Source organism: Jaculus jaculus, chromosome 11, assembly GCF_020740685.1.
Source record: "Jaculus jaculus isolate mJacJac1 chromosome 11, mJacJac1.mat.Y.cur, whole genome shotgun sequence".
Taxonomy (NCBI): Eukaryota; Metazoa; Chordata; class Mammalia; order Rodentia; family Dipodidae; genus Jaculus; species Jaculus jaculus.
Window position 1 is genome coordinate 94,350,892 of NC_059112.1, and position 23,706 is coordinate 94,374,597.

At 42.3% G+C, this 23,706-nt stretch overlaps 1 protein-coding gene across 1 annotated transcript in view; it reads right to left on the reverse strand.

Annotated features, from left to right (window-relative positions):
• Window positions 1-1,911: 1,911 nt before the first annotated feature.
• Fam120a (family with sequence similarity 120A) overlaps window positions 1,912-23,706 on the reverse strand; it is a 122,967-nt gene continuing 101,172 nt past the window's right edge. Inside the window, exons 12-18 of the mRNA XM_004652309.3 lie at window positions 23,569-23,683; window positions 17,543-17,752; window positions 16,571-16,754; window positions 15,950-16,087; window positions 13,415-13,556; window positions 12,876-12,972; window positions 1,912-3,407 (exon numbers count right to left, since the gene is read on the reverse strand). Coding sequence (XP_004652366.2) covers window positions 3,096-3,407; window positions 12,876-12,972; window positions 13,415-13,556; window positions 15,950-16,087; window positions 16,571-16,754; window positions 17,543-17,752; window positions 23,569-23,683 — 1,198 coding nt within the window. The 3' untranslated portion in view covers window positions 1,912-3,095. The remainder of the gene's footprint in view (window positions 3,408-12,875; window positions 12,973-13,414; window positions 13,557-15,949; window positions 16,088-16,570; window positions 16,755-17,542; window positions 17,753-23,568; window positions 23,684-23,706) is intronic.

The window sequence follows — 23,706 nt, forward strand, 5'->3', positions numbered from 1 at the left end:
AAACAGACATCACACATACAATAAATAAGAGGGGAAAAGTGTCAATCCTGGCCCCAGAGCGCCACAGGACCAGAAATGACACTGGGATTGAATTCATGTTGGATCTGCACCCAGCCTCAGAACTGGTCCTGAGCTCCAATCAATGGCACATGAAGAATCCCTTGGTGCTACTCTGGAATTCTGGTGGTGTGGGAAGAACCACCAGTATAGCCAAGAGCCGTTCCAGACCCATGTCCCTGGAACCTCCTGCATTCTGTCCTGCTCAAGCATAAACCCTGGTGTTCTGGCAAGCAGATGGAAACCTGCGTTGGGGCCAAGAGAAATCTCACAGGGCCTAGAGCACCCGCAATTGCGAAAGTGATGTGATAGCTGGTGGGCTTCACAAAGGGAACATCCCTGAAATTCCTGTTCTAGTGACTTTACTGTACATTACCTGTACTGGGCCACTCTCTCCAAGCCAGATCGGAGAGACGGCCCAGACTGCTGTTCTCAAGTGAAATGAACTGAACCTAGAGGAAGCCGAAATACTGGGGTTTGTGACTGGCACGGCGGCAAAGGCCAACTGGGGAAAAGTCCTCTCAAACAGTCGCTGAGTTTTTCCGTTGGCATCTAGAATGGATAAAACTTGCCCCTCCATATGCCACAGGTCTCCCTGGAAAAGTGGCTTTTCGTAATTGTCCTGGCTCTCAAACACAGAGCAAGGGCTTCGTGGCCTGGCGCTGACCATACCGCTGGCAAGCAGGTCAAAGGTTCAAATTTCGTCCCTGAGATCGCGGGGGTCAGAGTCGGAGATACCGGGTGAAGCTTTATCTCCTTCAAAATCTAGAGCCAAATCTACACGCTCGCACAGCACACACAGCTCCGGCTCGTCCCTGTACGTCCGAAGCTCACCGCGCAGGTTCTGAGCAGGCGCGGTCTGCGGCCCTCGGGACGCTGCGTAGGTCGCCTCCGGCCTTACCCCGATCGGGACCGCCCCGAGCTGCGCGCGCACTCCACCCGCGGGTGTGGGCGGAGCAAGTTGAGCGCCAGAAAGGCCCCGCCCCGCGCGCCGACGTGAGCCCCGCCCTCCGGCTCGGCGCGCCGCCTCCTTCCAGAGCAGGCGCTCTGGTCTTGGCGGCATCACGCAAGTCCTGGGCCTGGTCAGGCACTTTGTGTTCTAGGCCAAGTCACGGAGAACCCCAAGTCAAAATGACGCCCTGTAAACCTGCCCACACCTGTAATTCTGCGATTGAAACAAGACCGAAATTGTTCTTTGCCTCAGAGTTTAAAAGTAAGTTTTCTACTTCAAAACCAGTTTCTTTTTGGTTTCATGAAACCTAACTACTGGAACTCAAACTAACATTGCACGTCAGCATAATTTTCCTATTGGCCATGTGTTAACATTCTCTTAGAGCTAGAAATGTGAATGGCTTTGAAAGGGCACAGTATTTCTTTTGTTATCTAACCTTCATGAACTATTTAAATTTGAATTAACCTTTTATAAAATGTATGCATTTACAAGCGAATTAAAAAGCCACACCATACTTTATACTAAAAGAATAAAGATTTTTATTAAGCATTGTAAGTTGCATTCAATAGCCTCCGGATACGCCACACCACAATCCATCGACAGTCAATCAGACCCAACAGCAGTTCATTCTTCACAATCCATGAGTTAGGGCAGAACTCCCTTCAACTTACAGTAAGATCCTACTTAGCTCTTGCGGGCAGGGGTTGGGGAATTACACCTCATTTCTGATCACTAATGTGATGAAGAGCATCAGAAGTATATGAAAACGATAAGAAGTGATTCTGATTTCAAAGTACATTGTTTGGAAACATTAACAAAAACATCAAAATGATAGAAGTATACCTGCTTCTACTAAATTCTTGATGGGAAAGTTCTCAAGAACAAGCAAATTTGTTTCCTGCTACAGAAGGGGGGGTGGTTTTTTTTTTTTTAAGATCAAGGGTTTTTTTTCTTCACAGAATTTCATATTTTGCTAATATGAAGGCATAAAACAGCAACAAAGAACAATAATGCATACAGCAGTGAATACACCAGGGTAATGTCAATATTTGAAACGGCTAGATAATTTTCGGGGGTTTCAGAATAAATGCAACAGAGGTCAATAATCACAAAATTTTAAGGTTAGAGCAAGATCAGTCAATGACTAAACAGAGTTAACATCTTTTATAGGACTATTACTGATTATTAGCATTTTTGTTTTTGCAAATGGGCACATACTGGTAAGAATGGAAGAAAGGACAATAACATGCATAATATTAACTACACACTTTAAAAATTATGAACCATGCAGAAGTTTAGCTCAAGTAGTAGTACTAATGGTCTACATCCGATTCAAAACCACATAGTTCATTGATCACAGATGCATGGTATTCGTCACGAAGTTTCAGAACACATTGTGTTGATTTTGAAAGGTCATTTGCATCTTCTATGATTTCAACTTTATCTCCATGTAACTTGCTTGTAAAGTATGTATGATGTACTGTGTATTTAAAATCAGCAGAACGGCAATATTACTCTATAATTTTCAGTTTCGATAGTTGCACTTTTTCAACACAAAAGAACCACATCAACAGTGATGAAATTTAAGTAAAGAAAAACTGTGGTTGTGCCTTATTTCTTTCATAATCATAAAAATCAAAGCCTTAAACAAAGCTTCATTGTGAAACAGTAATGCAAAATCAAATATAATGGCATACATATGGTGCCAAATGCTAAAAATTATATTTTAAGCTATATATACTTAAAGACTGCCAAAATTTGTTTTCTTTATAGTTCAAGAAACACAACTATAGGCTTTTGTCATAACCAGTTTAAACTTTGTGTACTTCATTTTAAGTGCGGGAGTCAAATGCTCTTCATTTTCTTTCTCTCTTTTTTGTTTTATTGTAGCATTTTGACTACAACTGGTTAAAAGTAAACATGTGTTGTTTAAATCTCTGATATCAAAGAGGGATCTGAATTTCCAAAGTCCTCATTTTTCTCTTACGGAAAGGACAAAATGTACATAACTGCAGGCTCTCTTTCTCTCCAGATAGTCCTAAATCCTTACCCTTCCAGCATCCTTCACCCTCTATAAAAAATAGGTTTACTCTTCTTTATTTAAGACAGCTGCCTCCAGAGCAGCCTCCCTGCGGCAGGCGCTGTCTGTACTTAGTGCATTTAAGTGAGGATTTGTATTGCACGTTTTAGAGTCATTGTTCAAGGCACTTTCGGAGTGGCTGGGGGCCCTGGTGTCGCCCGCACTCCCATTCAGCTGGGGCACCGGCTTCTCCTCCACCATCACTCCGTTTTCAGCCAGGGACCCATCTGAGGATATGACAGAGGACTTGCATTCCACAGATTTCGACTTCAGTTCTTTGGCCACTTCGTCCGCTGAAGCAGCATACGGAGGTCTGCCCTGCTGACAAGGAAGAAAGATGGTAAAACAACCTCAGATAAACAGCTGTGGAGAGAACACTGGCTTTGCCCTAAGACCACGTCTAAAGACCCAAGAACAAAAATCACACAGCTAGGCTGGTCTGGCTCTGTCTTTGCTTTGCATGGCCTTCAGCTGGTGAAAGTTCTCCTGTCTAAGCCAGTTCCTTCTGTGGCATTTTCCCTCAACCTCTCTAATGTTAATGAGCAAGTCCCACTTGCGGCATTCTAGATAATTCTTTACACAGCACCTGATCCTTTTTCTCCTCTGAAATGGAGCTTGCTCCCATCCTCTCCAAAACACACAGGGCCCAGAATATATGACATCATATTTGCCCTAGTCAACCGGGGAAACAAAGTCACAGATGGTTAACCTCAACAAGAAGGAAATTTGCTCTAATAATTGCACGTGGGCTGTGAACACACCCTTCCGGATGCACCTACTTCCTCTAAGCAGGCTAACACAACAGACCTCAGCCTGACACAGCACAGTAAATTTCCCAAACAAGGCTCTCATAAGATAGCCTGATGGCATTAGTTGCTTCGATCTTCCTTGGCATCAAAGCGTGAGCTTGGCAGGGTCTGCCAAGAGCAATAGCACTCCCAGCCTCCACTCCCTGAAAGCCAGTAACACCAGCACCAAGTTGTGACAATAAGCATCTGCAACATTGACAGGGCTAAGGATGCCTGGCAGGGGCTGAACCAGAGCTGAAGGGTTATGGTTCAAATGAAAGAGAAATCTCACAGGAAGCCCTCGCCCTCTCCTCCACAGGGTAGTGGTGGCCTTCAGCACCTTTCAGGCCTCCTATTATGAAAACAGAAAAGGATCTGTCTTGTTGAGAACAAAGTGCATTCGTACTACTCAGGAAAGGAGTGTGTCCTTTGGTCCTCACCAAAAAGCTGCCCCATCCCCATCTCCTACACTGTCTTCTCATCACTTCCACTGCCATCTCCAGTACTCAGAAATACTCACACTGCCCCAAGTCAGTGCTATTGTTGTTTCTTTGAAAACTTAAAACAAATAATTTGCTTTGTTTTCTTGGGATCAAACCTAGGGCCTTGAGCCATAACCTAGCTTGAGACAAATACAAAAATACAGCAGAACCAAGAAAAAAAGAAGAATGCTGAGGATCTTCTCCACACTTTTGCAAACCTCACAAAGGCACTCTCAATTCAAGCTTACCAGGAGGTCTAACCAACACCTCCCCAGACTGCCAGTGAGGAGGCAGTCGCTCCTGGACACCTGCTGCAGGGACGTTGGGGCAGTCACAGGCACTCACTGCTCAAGGACGGGGTAGGGTGTACACAGAGCACTGAAAAGGACAACACGCTCTTCCCTGTGTGAAAATAGGCCTTGAGTGACTGCAACCAGCTTCTTGAGTGAGGGAGTTCCTGCTGTTCCAGTAAATAATAAATCTACCAGAGGGAGCAGCATTGCTCCGTGCCTGAAGTGAATTACTGGGACCTAACTCACTGTGATGGTTTGATTAAGGAGTCCCCCCTTAAACAGAGTTTGCAACACTGTCTTCTGTTTTGGAAATGGCCATGAGCAGTGTATAGCAGGTTTGCTGGATGCCTGCATGGAAACCTGATGGAGCCATGAGGATGAGCAGTGGGTTGCAGTGAAGAACCAGTGGAGATGCTGGGACCACAAGATAGCTGCTAAGGAAAGCTGCCGGCCCTACGTGAAGTTTTCCAGAACTGTGAGTAGACTGGAGGGGCAGAATTGGAACTCCAGAGGCTTGTTACTGGTTAAAATTATCAGACTTGGGGCTGGAGAAATGGCTTAGCAATTAAGCGCTTGCCTGTGAAGCCTAAGGACCCCGGTTCGAGGCTCAATTCCTCAGGACCCACATTAGCCAGATGCACAAGGGGGCACATGCATCTGGAGTTCGTTTGCAGTGGCTGGAAGCCCTGGCGCACTCATTCTCTCTCTCTGCCTGTCTGTTGCTCTCAAATAAATAAATAAAATAAACAAAAAAAATTAAAAAAAAAAAGAATTATCAGACTTGGAGATTTGTCATTGACTAGAGTTGGACTTAGAGCTACAGAGTTTGATGTTTTACCTATTTAAATCTTGTACTGGTTGAATATTTCTTTGCTATGCCCAATGCCACCTTTTGCAGCGTGAATGTTTATTCTAAACCATTATGTGTTTTGGGGGGATTGTTTGGGTATTATGGCTCTATTAAAAAGATCTTGGACTATGAGGATGTTTGGACAACTTTGGGATTGATAAAAACTATGGGGACTTTTAAAGTTGGACTGAATGCATTGTATTTCACATCATGAATGGTCATCAATTTACAGGGGCCAGGAGTAGAATGTGGTGGTTTGATTCGGGTGTCCCCCATAAACTTAGGTATTCTGAATACTAGGTTCCCAGGTGATGGAGATTTGGGAACTAACACGTCTTGGAGGCAGTGTATTGTTGGGGGTGGGCTTATGGGTATTATAGCCAGCTCCCCCATGCCAGTGTTTGGCACACTCGCCTGTTGCTATTGTCCACCTTGTGTTGGCCAGAGGGTGATATTCATCCTCTGCTCATGCCACAGTTTTCACCTGCCTTCATGGAGCTTCCCCTCAAGCCTGTAAGCCGAAATAAACCCTTTTTTCCCCCAACAGCTGCTCTGGGTCGAGTGATTTCTGCCAGCATTGCGAACCTGACTGCAACACTCACCAAGCCACGACTCCACCCTGAGAATATGTGGACAGGGATAGGAAAAGCAAGGAGACAGCAGGTCCAGAAACTGCAGGAAGCAAGTGGCCATATATTTAACAAGAAATACAAACAGAAGAGCAGTCACCAGTATTACATCCTTTCAAGGAACATAAAACCAGGCAAAGGTCAAGCAGGAGATAGGCACTCCACAGACACACACCTGACACTGCCAACAAGTAGGAATACACACAACTCCCAACCCAGAGGAAAAGCATGGCAGCAAGACATGTCTAGAAACACAGATGGAGAGCAGTCAAGGCTTGGTATTCCAGACCTGAAATCCCTGGTACACTGCAATGTTTTAGCCTTGTTTAAGAACTGCAGTGAGGACCTGACTTAAAAAAAAAAAAAAATTAGGGCTGGAGATAGCCTACCGGTTAAGGTACATGCCTGTGAAGCCTAAAGACCCAGGTTTGATTCTCCAGGTCCCACATGAGTCGGATGCATATAGCAGCACATGCATCTGGAGTTTGTCTGCAGTGGCTAGAGGCCCTGGTGTGCCCATACTCACTTTCTCTCTCTCTCTCTCTCCCTCCCTTCCTCTCTGTGTCTCAAATAAATAAATAAAAATAAATCTGTATCCTTCTCTCTACCTGCTCTGTCTCTTAAAAAACTTTAAGATGGGGAGAGTAAGGCGGGTGTGGTGGCGCATGCCTTTAATCCCAGCACTTGGGAGGCAGAGGTAGGAGGATTGCTGTGAGTTGGAAGCCACCCTGAGATTACACAGTAAATTCCAGGTTAGCCTGAGCTAGATTGAAACCCTTCCTTGTATATAGCATGTATGTGCTCCCAAATTCCAGGCACAGCACACCAAGAAAGAAAAGAAAAGAAAAGAAAGGGAAGGGGAGGGGAGGGGAGGGGAGGAAAGGGAAGAAAGAAAGAAAGAAAGAAAGAGGAAGAAGGAAAGAAAGAGAGAAAGAAAGAAAGAAAAACATGCCTCTTCTAATGTCTAAACCTGAGAATAAAATTATTGGATACATAAAAGTATATTACAAGTCAAATTTTAAAAAGGGGTTAGGAGTGTTGGCACTAATCCCAGAACTCAGAAGGCAGAGGTAGGAGGATCACTGTGAGTTTGAGACCAGCCTGAGACTACATAGTGAATTCCAGGTTAGCCTTGGCTAGTGAGATCCGACCTCGAACAACAAAACAAAAAAAATTCAAAAAGGTGAAATGAGGTTAAAAAAAATAAAAACTTTAAGGATTCAGAACAAAAAGAAAAACAACATTCCAGAAATGAAGCCTAAATTAGAAGAAATTCAGGTTAAAGGTGCTTATCTGTAAAGCATGCTGGCCTGAGATTCTATTCCCCAGTATCAAAATAAAACCAGATGCACAGACAGACAGAAATGGACACAGACACACACACAGAGGTAGGAGAGAAAAAAGGGGGGGAGCCACAAGATACCACTTTACCTTCATTAGGATGGCTAGAAAAAAAAAGATGGAAAATAATAAAGCAAGGATGTGAAGATTTTGGAACCCTTGTTGGTAAGAATGAAAAATGATGTAGTTACTGTGGTCAACATTTTTGTCGCTCCTCAAAATGTTACAGTGAGTGAGCACAGAACCTCTCTGACATACATTCCTCAGAAATCTGAAAACAGATGTCTATACAAAAACTTATAGTACAATGATCAGAACTGCAGTGCTCAAAATAGTCCCAAACTAGAAATAACCTAAATGTCCATTGAGGGATAGTGGGATTATAATGAAACATGACTGAACAACTTAAAAAAAAAAAAAAGGAATGAGGGCTAGAGAAATGGCTTAGTGATTAAGAAACTTGCTTTCAAAGCTTAAGGACCAAGGTTCAATTCCCCAGTACCCATGTAAGCGAGATGCATAAGGTGGTACATGTGTCCTTGTTTGCAGGATGGAGAAATGGCTTGGTGGTTAAAGTGCTCACCTATGAAGTCTAAGGACCCGTGTTCAACTCCCCAGATTCCATGACTCACAAGGTGTTGCATGCACAAGGTTGTACATGTGCACAAGGTTATGCATACATTCAATCACAGTGGTTGGAGGCCCTGACATACCATTCTCTCTTGCTATCTGCCTCTTTTCCTTTCTCTTGCTCTCAAATTTAAAAAAAAAAATTTTTTTTTAAAAGAATGAAATACAGATGCTGGGAAGGAGGGTCAAGACAGGAGGACAGCTGCCTGGCTACTGCTAAACGGGATTTCTGGAACATGAGCCCAGAGGCCTGAGCTCATCAGCTGACACTGTGGGGGTCTGGAGCCTTGAGCGTGGTGAGAGAGAAGCTCTGAGGACAGAGTTCTGGCATTGCTATACCCAGGAGACAATATCATTTCCCTGAATGACCAAGTGCAACTGATCCGGCGGCCTGGAGGATATTACGTAGATGAGAAGATCACCCATACTCTGGCTATGCTCAGGACCCAGGACCTCCATAAGACCGGGGATAAGAAGAAAATATCTAAGAAAACTCAAGAAAATGAACTCTGAGGATTTCCAGGATTTTACTGGGAAGCTGACAGCAAAGAGGCTCAGTGGTATCCAGCTCACCCACCCCAATTCCTTCTGACCTGGCCACCTTCTGGACATGCTGCTGCTCTACCTGCCCACTGTGACCAGGGATCGGAGTCAGGCCATCTTCAGTTGTGTTCATCAGAAGCGCCAGGCCTACCCAGCCATCTACCGCCTTGACCGCTGGTGGCCCATGAGGGGCAGGAATTACATGACCTATGTCCCCTATGAGGCAGAAAATGTGTACATCATGGACTAGAGTTTCCCAGCCATCCTGGGCCAGGAGACAGTGCAGTCTAGGGCCCAGAGCTACAAACACAGGACTATCAAGAGTTACACAGAAGAAACTGTCTTATAAGGATGGCCTGGGACCAGCATCCAGCACCGCAGAGGGTAGATATCCAGGGAAAAATATGCAGGTTTAAGTTTCCCTCTCATGACTTCTGTCCTTTCAAAATAAACCAGACTGGAGTTTTTTCCTCTTGTGAAAAAAAAAAAAAAAAGAATGAAATACACTCTGTATAACATATACACTTAAGAGAAATCTCAGAACTGGCAATATCTAGAAAGAAAGTACACCAGTGGTTGCCAGCTTTTAGGGGTAATGAAAGGGAAGTGACTGGCTATGGGCAAAGAGCTTCTTTTTGAAGTGTGTATAGTGGTGGAATTAATAATGATAGTTACTTGAGCTTCAGACAAGACTACAAACCACTGAATTAAAACAACCTGAAAGAAAAATAATGCAAAGTCATGAACAGAAACCTCACCAAGAAAGATGATAATAACATATAAACAGAAAAAGATATTTTATATTATGTCAGAGAAATGCAAGTTAAACAAAGATATTACTACACAACTATTAGAAGGGTCAACATGGTTAGGATGTAGAGCAAAGGAACTCTCACTCACCAATGGTAAGAATGAAAAATAGCATAGCCACTCTGGAAGACAGTTCAGTGGTTTACTACAAAGCTAACCATACTCTTACCATATGATGCAGCAATCTTGTTCCTTAGCATTTACCCAAAGGAAGTGAAAGTTAACTACACAGATTGTCATCATCATTTTGTTTGTGGTACTAGGAATCAAACCCAGGGCTCTACATATACTGGGGCAAACACTTGACCCCTGAACGATATCCCCAGCCCCACTAAGATGTTTATAATTATGCTTATTCAGCTGCACAAACTGAAAGCTACCAAAATAGCCTTTAGGTGAATGGTACAAACTGTGGTATGTCCAGACAATAGAGTACTATTTGTCCACAAAAAGGGATGGAAGAATTTGAAATGCATATTGTAAAGTTGGTCTGAAAAGACAACAGACTGCGATTCCATCCATCTAACATTCTAGAAAAAAACAAACCTGGGAGACAGTAAGATATTCAGCATAGAGGAGGATAAGTAGTCAGTGCAACCACTCTGATAGTTCTGCAATGGTAGACACATAAGTCTACCTTTGAATAATTTTTTTTAAATATTGGGCTGGAGAGATGGTTTAGCGGTTAAGCGCTTGCATGTGAAGCCTAAGGACCCCCATTCGAGGCTCGATTTCTCAGGACCCACATTAGCCAGATGCACAAGGGAGCGCACGCATCTGGAGTTTGTTTGCAGTGGCTGGAAGCCCTGGTGCTCTCTCTCACTCTCTCTCTGTCGCTCTCAAATAAATAAATAAATAAAAATGAACAAAAAAATTTAAAAACCATTAAAAAAGTCTACCTTTGCCCAAGCTTAGAGAACGTATACACCAAGAGGGAAGGCTAATGTAAACCATGGACTCTGACACATCAATTGTCAAAATGTCTCGCTCTAATGATAGATGTAGAAGGGAACGGGGAGGTTGTGGTGGGGTTGTAGAGAAATCTCCCGTTCTTAGTGTGGTGGACCTAAAACTGGAATAAAATAAGTCTAATAAAAATTACTGCTACAGCTCAGATGCCTTAGCATGTGCAAGGCTCTAGGTTCAATCTTCATTACTACCAATCACAACAAAATAAAAATATACCACTGAACTGTACACTTAAAAAACTCTTTCTTTCTTTGAAAGAGAGAGAAAGAGAGAATATGAATGGGCCCCCAACCACTGCAAATGAACTCCAGATGCATGTGCCACTTGTGCATCTGGCTTTACATGGATACTGGGGAATCGAACCTGGGTTCTTGGGTTTTGCAATCAAGTGTCTTAACCACTAAGCCATCTCTCCAGCCTACATTTTAAAATTTTATTTGCAAGGAGAGATAGTCATAGATAGGGATATGGAGGGAGGGAGAGAAAAAAAGACTGAGTGTGGGTGCACCAGGGCTTCTAGCCATTGCTAGAACAAAATCCAGATACATGCACCACTTTGTGCATCTGGCTTTACAGTGAATTATGTTTCAAAAAAGAATGGAGATAAATGAAGAATCCATGAAATGTTGAAGATAGCCCATCCCCCAGAAGCATAAGAATGAAGGCAATGGGAGCCCCAAAGCTGAAAACAAAACAACAAAAAGGACAGAACGAAAATAGTACCAACTGGAGTGAACATTCTGAAACAGAGCAGACCTGAACTCACAGTACCAAATGTGGTGATCCATTAACAACCGTGCCAAAGTCAGCTAAGGAAAGCCACTAAACATTCATGGAAAACCAAAAACAATCCAGGCACTTAGATCAAATCCACAAGTGAGTTCAAAGGGAAAAATATTAGAAAAGTCTTTGATAACAAAGGCTTATATATGAAGAAAATGAAGTAATAATGCAAGATAAAGAGAGAAAACCTGCAGACCAGTGCTTCCTAATGAGGAAAAGTCTTTACACTTAATGATTTCCCCCCAAGTCCTTCCCGATGGGGCCTTGCTGCAGAACTCACCAAGAAAAGGGCTTTAGAAGCCGGGCGTGGTGGCGCACGCCTTTAATCCCAGCACTCGGGAGGCAGAGGTAGGAGGATCGCTGAGAGTTCGAGCCCATCCTGAGACTAGAGAGTGAATTTCAGGTCAGCCTGAGCCAGAGTGAGACCCTACCTTGAAAAAACAAAACAAAACAAAAAAAAAAAAGGGCTTTAGAGACCAGAATGGATGCCTAGGAACTGGAGAGGACATAGACTCAAAAGAATTTACAGAAAGAACAAAGAAAAATGAGGCAAAAAAAAAAAAAAAAGGAAAGTATAGTGGATCATGGCTGCCTGCCAATACAATACAGAGGAGAACAGCATAACTATTTCTCGAGAGTGAAGGGGAAGACATAGGCAAGCATTTCCTTCCTTTAGCTGCTCTCAGTGACTGATGTTGGGGATGACACTGTGAGCAGGTATTCTGACCCTGAACATGCAATACTGGACAAAGCAATGACTCATGAGATTGAATTTAATCAACCCCAGCTTCTTCAAAGCCAAGACTCTCAGAATGGATAGAAGGACATTTTGATGCTATAAGAGGGTAAACAAAATTCTCCTCTCATGCTGAAATTGGAAGTTCTGATACATGCTCAAAAAGTATTTTACTGAGCCGAGGAGAGGGGCAGCACATACTTCTAGAGTGTGAATAAGCAGGTACGCCCTTCCTCAAAACATGGACATGTGAGAAGAGGTGAAAGAAGAATCAGGAAACAACAGAAAAACATGAGCATTTAAAAAAAAAAAAAAAAAAAAACACGAAACAGAGCCAGGCATGATGGCGCATGCCTTTAATCCCAGTACTCACAAGTAGGAGGTAGGTAGGAGGATTGCCATGAGTTTAAGGCCAGCCTGAGACTACATAGTGAATTCCAGGTCAGCCTGGACTAGAGTGAAACCCCATTGCAAAAAATAAAAACAAACAAACAAAACACCCCACATAAAACAAACAAACAAAATAATAATAATAAGCAAAGAAAACCAGCACCTAGTATGTCTTGCGGGCACAATTATGTAAGAGTCTAGGAGCCATGACCTGCTTTGTGGAGTGACAGCTGCCAGTGCCCAGTCTGTGGTCTGGAAATGCCATTCCAACTAAAGAAGTGACTACCCTGAGTGATGGGATGATCAGAGGAGTTAGGCCCTTAGTTGACCCACACAAGACATTGCTGAACATCACAGGTGTCATAGCAAAGGACAGAGCCACCCTGAAGAAGTTTCTAAGTGGCAAGGAAATGGGGCACCTATGAGCTAGGTATCGTGTCAGAGGCCTGACTCCTACAGAACACACCCCCCACCCTTTGGTTAGAATATAGGTAGGGAGATTATCCTAAAAGGGGGAAATGGAGACACCATGCAGACATTACCTGAATTGTTCCCTGGCTTTTGTAGCCTCTGCCGTAGTACCTTCCACCTCTCCCGAATGTTCTAATCACCGGGGTGGAGATAACTCCCCTTGGACGTCTGGGGGATAATAAAGAAAAACAAGGGAAAGCAGACTTAAATTTGCCCCAAACCAAGTTTAAAATATTAAGTAGATTTAAGGGGGTCTAATCTTATACTCCATGAACCATTAAGTTTATAAGTATGGTAACAGCAAAGATTCAAGGAATCATCATATTTTTTTCTGGTTCATATCCAAGGCATAAACTTGCAAAATAGTATTTAAAAATATTTGAAAAAGACAACTGGTCAATTAATATATGGTTCATTATTTAATAAGTTAATTAAACAATGATATAATACAGGGAAATCCCATGCAACCACTAAGAATGATGTTAAACCAGAATTATCCAGTGACATAAAAACAATTCCACTAAATTAAAAACAAAACAAAGCAAGTAAAATTCCATGGTTTCCCCCTTTTACATTTATACAAAGCACACTTTCAGGGCCTGGAGCTTACCCTCTTGCTGGTCCTCCTACAGAGACCACCTGCAGTGGGAAAGGCCCCCGGCCTCCACGGCCTCGCCTGCTCCCAGCCCAGTGGCCCACCACCGTGCCAGCTATTTCGAGTTTCCCTCCCTGAGAAGGTATAGGCTGGACTCCTGCACAAAAAATACACAAAAGATACAATCTTTACAATCACATTAAGACTGGCAAGGAGCAAACAAGCAAAGCAATTCCTTCTCAGTTTGGGTATATCACGTAGTCTGCAGCTACTTTACATCACTTTACAAGAACTGTTTTTATTTTTATTTATTTATTTTTTAGGTAGGGTCTTGTTCTAGTTCAGGCTGACCTGGAATTCACTAAGTAGTCTCAGGGTAGCCTCAAACTCACAGTGATCCTCGACCTCTCTGCCTCCCAAGTGCTGGAATTAAAGGTGTGTGCTACCACGCCCGGCTAATACATAATAAACTTTTATTCCTTAGCCAAACATTAGAGGAACTAATCAATAAATTCAGAGGCAGCCAGCCTACCTGCCTTCCTCCCATGCCTCCCTGAATGTGAGGGATTGAGCCTGGGGCACGGCACACACTAGGCAAGTGTTCTACCACTGAGTTACACTATTAGCCCAGGAGTTTTAGAGACAGGGTCTCCTTGTGAAGTTTAAGCTGGGCTCTTTTCTTTTTTTTTTTTTTTCCTTGGTTTTTGAGGTAGGGTCTTGCTTTAGCGCAGGCTGACCTGGAATTCACTTTGTAGTCTCAGGCTGGCCTCAAACTCACAGCGATTCTCCTACCTTTGCTTCCCAAGTGCTGGGATCAAAGGCGTGCACCACGACACCCAGTTGGGTTCAACTCTTAATCCTGTGTGCTGGGATTACAAGCATACCACACCCAGCACTGCAGTTATTATATTGTTTAAACTAAAGTTTCCTTAAGAACAAGCCTAAATATTCATTGCAATTACCAACTTCTATCAATTGCCAATGGTTTTCTGACCTAGGAAAATTCTTAAATCATTACCTAATAGCAAAACTGGTAAAAAAAAAAAAAAACAAAAACAAAAACAAATTAGAGCATAAACATCTTTCTGGCAAGGAATGGATTTGCCAGAATCTATCAGCCATCCTGCTGCTAGTTGGGCCCCTATAATCCTCACAACAGCTACAAAAGCACTGGATAGCATACTTATAATAGGCTTTTAAATTTTCCAGTGAAATAAGTACAAAAAAAAAAAAACCAGACAAAATGTTTTAGTAATATCTTATTTTACTCAAATAATATTTAACTAGGCAATTTAGATTAATTTTTTGAGACAGGTTTCACAATGCCTTGTTGACCTGGCACTCGCTATATGTATCATGCTGGATTTAAAATTTGGTAGTCCTCCTGCCTCTGGCTCCCAAATGCTGTGATTACAGGCATGGATCACTAATTCTGCTAAAATAAAACATCAATGAGCTACTTTGTCTTTGTATCTATTTTTTTTTTTTTTTTGTCTTCAAAAACTATTCTTGTACTTAGTGACCACAACTGAAGCACTCCATGTGTGCATGGCCTACGGTTATGTTTTATGTCATGCATTTACCTATAGCACAAGTCTGAGTTGCAAAGTCAGGAAACAGGTTCCTCATGCCCTCCTCTCCTCACTCTCCACAGTGGCACCTCAATCCCCCTGTTGTTCCCCAACCATAGGCCAGTGTAGAGTCCAGACACCACAAGAGAGCCATGGGACAGAGAAGCCCTGTGGGAGGCTGGGGGACAAGAGGAAAGACAAGGGCCTTTCGGGGCTGCTGCCACTGACCCACAGCCAAATCTCTTTTCCATACACCATGTCTCCTGGTAACTGAGCTGAAGAAACATTATCCACCCAGAAACACTTGCCCATCCTAAATATTATTCAAAATATATCAAGACAACACTGCAATGTGACCTGGTAGCCAGATTTAGCTCAACATTCCCTAAAAGTAGATGAGGACAAAACTCAAAGTCACAAGCTTTTAGTGACAGCAGTATCAATGGCACTACTTCCAATGATATATGTTAAGACTTTGTTCCCCATTATAAGACTAATACAAATGAAAAGCAAGGAAAATTTACAGTAAACCAGGTTATTTATGTACCTGATATTAGATCTTTCTTTAAAAACATTTCTACGAAACAAACTGACAGGCTTTTGTGCCAGGAGTTCGCGCCTGCTAGCATCTTCTACATAAGCACGAGAACTTTTACCCAAGGAAGGCTGCATGGGAGAGATGCCACTGCATGAGCCAGCAACCCAGGCTATCAGCACGAGGCACTGGCCGGGTCGGGTCCCCCAGCCGCACAGACAGGTTCTGCTCTAGGTGGACACTCTGGCCTACCCTGGAAGGAGAGATAGCCACCACAAGGCCACTGCACAGACCTGAGGGCAGAGGGTCAGTTGGGGACCCGTGAGAAAGGGCACTGTGTTGGAAGAGGTGGCTCACAAGGACAGTCAAGGAAGGAAAGTGCCAGATGCTGGAGCAGAGGAAGTGCTGGCAGGCAGAAGCTCAGGAGGGTGTGGGTATAATTACCGCCCTGGGACTTGCTAGTCCTGCCGCTGTCGCTGCCTGAGAAGGCTCCACAGTGTCCAGTTGCTGCTGCCACTCGGAAGGCACGGTAAGGACCTGTTGCTACGGTTTCCCCATAGTGGCCTCCAAAGCCACAGACTCCTGTGGAACCCAGAGTAGAGAGAGGGAAGAAGCATGAAGGGCAGGGCTCAGGGAGACCTGCTGGGTGAGACACCAGGCAGAGTAACCCATCTCCTTCAGCCACTGGGACGGGCTCTCCTGGATCCTCTCACCACCTCACTATCGTGCTCCATTGTTCCCAGCTACCTTCCCTCAGCAGCCATCCATCAGGGTACTGCTGGGGTTCCTATAGGCCCATAGAAACATGAAATTAGAAGAGAGCTCCTGCTGACCCATATGTATTTACAACCCCCCTAAAACAATAGCCTTGAAAACAGGTGAAGAATCCCTTTCTCCTTTCTCACCATCCTCTCCAGGACCCAACTGTCTCCTTCCTAATTGGAATTATTACTGCTGTAACACTTCCTAAGACCTACAATGACTGTTCTCAAGACAGAAGCTATGGTTGCCACTAGAAGAATCACACACTGCCCGCACCTCAATGAGTCTCAATACATAACTCACCTGCAAAACCTCTGCCCCTGCCCTGTGAGGGTGGGACAGGCCCAAAGTGCCGAGGGTACACAGAGGCGGGGTAGAAGGGCAGAGTGGGAGGTGGTGGGAAGGGGAGTGGGTGATTCTGCCGAGAGAAGTTGAGGCCCTCCAGGATGCTCTGTCGCATCTTCTCTACCTTGGCAGCCTGCTCAGCCTGAAATTCAAGGACCCAGCAAGTAAACATCTCATCCATAGCATTTAAATCATGTTTGAATGAACATTAACAAATTAAGACATAGTCACTGCCAAACAAGTTCTGTATCTGGACATTGACTTACTATCGACTTCTATTCATAATCCCTATATCAATACTCAGGCCACTTTCTGGTCATGTACAGATCTATAGGGAATAGTGTGGGGAATGATGAAATGGTCCCTCTAAGATCAAATAAAATAACGCTGGCCTGCTTATTTCATTTCATTCTGAAAATGTGCTCTAATGTCACAACTTTTGCACTTCTGTGCCTTTTAATCACTATTTAAGACAGTCCCCAGTATGAAGTGCTCTCCAGGGTCTAAATGCACATGAAGCTGTGATGGGAATGGAGAAATATGGGTCAGAGAAGCTTCCTTCAGCATGAATTATAGTGATGTTGGCCTTGAGTTCAACAATCACGACCAAACATATATTAAATGAAGGCTCTGAAAGCAGAACCCACAGAAAACAAGGTTATTCTGACCACTGGATAAAAACATGTGAGTGAACCTTGTAGGCCTGAGAATTCACTTCCTAGGAACAAGAGTTCACAATCACTAACTCAATGTTCAAGGAGATTTTTGGGACCTAACTACCACAAGGAATGAGTTCAATGGTCTAATGACATCCATTTGGAACATCCCTCACATGATGGTTTCATGCTACATATGAAATAAAAGATGACAGATTTAGCACACATGTGGTATTTCCTTATGTCAGGGATGCCCCCCCCCTCCAAAACATACCTGACCATCACAGAGGTCGATGAGTGGGGTCTTTTCCCGGCTGGCTTTGAGGAGTTTGGACTGGAAAAGCTTCCCATCAAAATACATCCAAGGACAACAGTGTTCCCAGGGGATGGGTTGCCCACACGCATCGTTGGCAAACAATGCCATGTCTACTCCGCTCATGAAGAGGGCTGATAGCTGAATTCCTCGGGGATCTAAGTTTTCAATCTTTAAATTGAAAAGAGTAATTTCTATGGAATAAGAGTATCTAATGCTCCTGCTGCCCCACTAAAACTCTCCCAAAGTTACAGAGCACACTCCTTGTGACAACAGCACCACTAAGTAGTCCTACCACCACTCTGGCTTCACTCAGCCTGGTCCTACTTGAAGAAAACTGCTTTTTATGTTGCATCAAAACATCTAAGAGCATGTATTATGAACATACTAAAATACTTCAGTTGGTGTTTATAAACTGTTACACAGTGTGACAAACACAGTATTTAGGCTGGATGTAACAAAGGAACCAAGTCTCCTCACAGCCCAGAGGTTCACAATCCTGTCATGAAATAACACTTAACATACTTCTGATCTGAACCCTAGCTATGCACTAAACAGAAAGGGGGCAAATAGGAACATGTTTAAGATTTTGCATTTTTATAGCTGTATTAAAAAATAGGCTGGGGGCTGGAGATATGGCTCAGTGGTTAAGGAGCTTGCCTACAATGCCTAATGACCCAGGTTCAGTTCCAAAGTACCCATGTAAAGCCATATGCATAAAGTGGTGCATGTCTTGGAATTCATTTGTAGTGGCCAGAGACCCTGGCAATCCACCCCCTCTCTCCTTGCAAATAAATAAATAAAAATTTAAAAATAAAGAAAACAAAACATAGGCTGGCATAGTTTCATTTTGAAATAAATTTGCACTGTTTGTTATATGTTGTTTCAGAACAACTTTGTAAAATCGTCTAAATGTTTCAGGAGATGCATATAGCTTATGAATGAAAATGCAAAAACAGAAATACCATATTTAAATAATACACACTATTGTAATTGGCAAAACTTGTGTTTCCTGTGCTGAGCGGTGGCATGTGAGTAGCCAGAGCTCTCTCCTCTCACATACAATGGGGCTAGGTAAGACACCTGGCCCAAGTACAGTCAACTCTTGATCATCTGCGTGCAAAGGACCTAGTTTGTGGATTATCCAGGACAAAGGTCTAACTACTTTGGTTTCTGTCTTATCACCTCAATGACTTTTCTACAATGCAGACTTTTGTGGTTACCAACCTATGCAAGGCCTGACTATGGTAGGGAAAATGGCTTTATATGAAACATTTTAAAAAATTGGGGGGTGGGCACTGGAGAGCTGGCTTAGCAGTTAAGGTCCTTGTGTTTGAAGCCTAAAGTCCCATGTTAGATTCCCCAGTACCCATATAAACCTGATGTACAAAGTGGCACATGCATCTGGAGTTCATTTGCAGTGGCTAGAGGCCCTGTTCTGCCCATTTTCTCCCTTTCTCTCTCAAATAAATAAATGAAATATTTGCTTTAATTTGGTACCAAATGCTAATAGCTTTATGATTATCTGCTGTTTTATAATGTTTGTGTCAATATTTCCTACCATCAGCTAATACTGTTTTCCAACCTTTTCTAAAATTTTAAGGGGATGCAATTAAACTTCCAAAACCTCAAGGAGTCTGCTCATGAATTTAGAAGCATTATATATATATATATGTCCATCCTGATCATTAATGTATCACCAGCATCTATATACTTGTTGGGGAGTGAGTAGTGCTGGGTGACAGAATTAGATATATTTTTATATTTATGTGTAACAAAGAGAAAGGGTCAACCTACAGCAAAATGAAAAAAAATGCATTTCATTTATTGAGACCCCAGCTGCGTCAGCTGTGCACTACAGGAAGGAAAGAGAACCTACATAACAGAAAAGAGAGCTAGCTGGCCTTATTTGAGAGGAGCAAAAAGAGGTAGGGCTGTGAGTATATATAGCCACTCTAGGACATAGGTTCCAGTGCTCCTCACTCTATGGGACAATGACTAGGAATTTCTTATAGTCACCCAAGCTATTGCTTCTAGCTCAGGTCCTCTATACCCTATGCTCAGAGGATGGAGAATCAAGGTCAAAGTAAAGGGAGAAAAGTGGAGATGCTCTGAAGAGTTTTATCTCTATGCTACATCCTGCACAGACTACCACGCTGCCTGCCCGCAGGCACATGTGCAACAGCCTGAAGGCAACTACTGAGGTGATGAGCTGTTCATGGTCAATCTAAATACAATGCCCTACTGACCAACATACTGGCCAACTGTCCCTGCATGGTGAGTTTAAGAAATCTCAGCAGATGTGTGTATATATGTGTACATACACAAATACACATAAATTACACTAGCCTCAGCATTGGTTAAAGAACTGTATTTTTTGTGAATTTGAAAAATGATGTTGGAGCCAGGTATGGTGGCATATGCCTTTAATCCCAGCACTGGGGAGGCAGAGATAGAAGGGTCCCCATGAGTTCGAGGCTACCCTGAGAATACATACAGTGAATTCCAGGTTAGCCTGGGCTACAGCAAGACCCTACCTTGAAAAACCAAAAGAAAGAAAAAAAAATGATGTTGGGTTTGAGGATGTAGATCAGTGGTATAGCATTTGCCTGATATGCATGAGGCCATGGGTTTAATACCCAAGGATGCAAAATAAATAAATAAAAATTAAAAGTATATAGTTTCAAGGCAATTAACAATTTTAGCAATTACAACTACCATTGGTTTTACAGATTAAAGTGCTTAAAATAAAAGCTATATAACTATGTGAATAAATTTTGTATTATCATGTGGATTTTATTTTCTTCAATTTTGTTGTTGTTATTTTTGAGCTAACAATGTGTATAGCCCAGGCTGTCCTCTCCCTCTTGAGTCCTAAAAATACAACTCTGTACCATGGTGCCTGGCCAACATTTTCTAAGACTCGACATTACAGGGTTTTTCTTACTTCAAATGTTATACACAAGATACTTAGACTATTTATTGGGTATTACTAAAAATATATATTAAAAACTTTTGAAAATTATTTTATATATATGATCTCATTTTCAGCTTTCAGTAACCTTAAGACACAGCAATTTCTAGCAGTATTCCACTGTATAGACCATCACAGTACTGGTGGTTGGTAGAATTCAAATCTGAACCCTCAACTGTAGAAATGTCTGCAATAGTTACAGTCTAATCTTACTTTGTATGCAAACTGAGATAAAATATTCATTATTCAAAGTCCTTCAACCCGAGAAGCACAGAAAAATATTTCTGACTTCATAGGAAATACAGTTACAGAATTTAATCTCTGCCCAATTAGTTTAAGAACCAAATTCTAGTAAAGTAACTTTGTCTGAATTCTACTTACTGGGCAACAGATGTTTACTTTAATTTTTCATATTTACCTATATGCAAAATAATTCTTACAGGTACCACAGACATGTTGCTCGCCCCTAATACTGTCTTTAAAGCTCTTCATTTTCCATCTTTTATATTCTGCACTTGGCATGGGAGACTGTTAAAAGAATTTAAGGCAATTATAGGGATGCCAAGAACATGGGAGAAGAAACTGGACAAATACTGTACAAAGTTCCTTCTCCTCGTCCTTCACCCGCCCTCCTTGAGCCCAGGCTCAATGCTAATTTTACCTTAATAATTATATTCATGCTGGTAACCTAGGAGAGCAGCTTAGAAAATATAACAGGAAAAAAATGAGGCTCATCAATCACTGTCACAGGTACTTAAAACCACACAGAACACGCTCAATTATTCATGGACACAGTGGACAGAGAAAGCACAGATGAGATGAAATTCTTAAAAATTCATTTTAGCTAATGGTTGCGATGTTTTTTCCCCCTAACCCTCTCTTCAGAAAAGCTGACAAGAGTCGAATCTGGCAGAAGTGGGTCCTTTCTTAAGCTGTTTTCCTTCCCTGATGGCAAAGTGTGTACTGAATATTGGCAGGACAAGAGTGATAGGGTCTAGGCAATCCACAAACCGGGTAACAGTACCGGCACAGCAACAGCAACAGTCAAGAGCTGACTGTGTCTTAAAAGGTGAAGAGGCGTCTTACAGAAAAGCACCATCATTGCCTGATACATCAAAAACCTTTAATAGTTAAATGAAAAAGCAGTTTTAAAATTTAATTTTCTGTCACTGAATTTTGGAACCCTAACTTTTGTATAGGTATTTTGGTTAACATTGAAATAAGGATATGCCTATCATTTCTTAGTCAAATAGCTTGAGATGATCTTTATTCTTTAAAACAAAACAAAAAAAAAAATAAGCAAACTGTCTTCCCCTCAAACAAGCACTATTTTCCCATCTCTTTTTAAATTTGCACTAATTCTCACAATAACACTCATAGGGTGTGGGCTGTGTTTGTAAAAGGGGACCATCAACCTCCACACAAGAAGACCCAGGGCAGTGATGAGTGAGACAGAAGGCCACTGTACATGGAATGTATCTCTGATACCGCTCTAGAAATGCCTTGACTTAGATGAAGAACCAGGAGAAAACCATGAAAGCACTAAGGCCTCAAAAGAACCAAAATGAAAGCATCTTCAAAAGTTACATCCTGCATGTGGATCCAAAAATGAAAAGGAGATGGGAGATAAGATGAACTTTGGTTAAAGTAACTTGATGGTGAATAAGGCTTGGTGGGCATACCTGGTCCCTGGCGGTCTGATTTTCAGAACTGGGATGTCAATACTGAAGGAATAATCTACACAAGAGAAACAGGAGGAGAGGTAGAGGGTGGCACCACACTCTAGGACAGTGTTTCCACCCCCTGAAGCACAGCCTGCAGCGAGGACGGTTGGTGACGGGGCACTCGGGAGGACCTGACTGGGTCCGCCACACTGCCTGACACCGAAAACAAAAGCGTTAACGACAATAACAATTTCTGCCTAGCAAACAGAAAAGCTTGATCCAAAGAACACAATTTGAGAATAATTTTGCTAAGTTTTGGTTTTGTACTTAGCTTGTTTCAAAATCATCAGAAGCCTTGGGAAGCTCCACTCAATACCAAATTATACAATTTAACACAATAATTTAGAGAAAACCAGAAATTTATTGAGAACCACCTGTCAAATGCTAAAAAAAAAATCTATAAAGTCTAAAATCCCTCTGCAGTAAAAGATGTATTCATAAATAACAGCAAAAAGATTTAAAAAGCTGAACGAAAGTTTGTCAAAAGAGATTAATTTCAAATCAAACTTTATAAAAAACATAACTGATGACAAAGAAAAAAAACCCTGAGCATTAAAAAGAAAAGGCAAATCTATGAATCTGGCTTAACTTGAAGTCTTGAACTTTCTAACATTTCATATGAAAGCAATTGTAATTATGTGAACATAGCAACTAATAAGTGTGCTGAAAAGGATGCTCACTAAAAAACTGGGTGACAACTTAAGAGAAAATAAACATTGTCAAAACAAAGAACAAAAGGAATTACTAGAAAGTAAATGTAAAAGGAATATGATATTAAATGCTCACTAAAATGGGTGTTGCAATGATGCTGTAACATCGTTCTTCAAGTAGTTGTTATTTTTCTTAAAGGGATTTTACAATACTAGAAGGGCAAAGAATATGCTTTAGAGAAAACTAAAGTTGTAGCTAGGAACGATGGAATGAAATAAGAAAAAGAATCCTGGCTCGATGTTAGAAAATTCTTAAGATCAAGCCCTCCCAGGGCTTGGAATCACCTCCTAAAATAAAAAAGAGAAGTTTATTTCCTGATGTGAAAAACAAGAATAAATACCCATTGGTAAACAAGGGAAATCTGATACAAGTGGAATTGACTGCTCTCAAGCTGGGGCTGGCAAATCCATCCCTAGACAGGCACATCCCCTTGGCCCTGAAGGCTCTCAGCTCACACAGTAATCATTAGTATCCTTAGTTTAGTGCACTGACTAAGTCTGCCCAGTGAAAGTTAGCTGTGTTACTCTGAAATCCAAAGTAAGACTTCCCAGGTCAATGAAACAAGGCTGATACATTACCTTGAGCTCCTGCAGCTGGTCAGGTTCATAGAGTTTGGGGGATAATGCCTGAGCTAGGAAGGCATCCAGCTCCTGACGCCGCAGAATACGAGCTCCAGGCCACTGCACCATATACCTGGTCAGGGACAGAAATGAGGA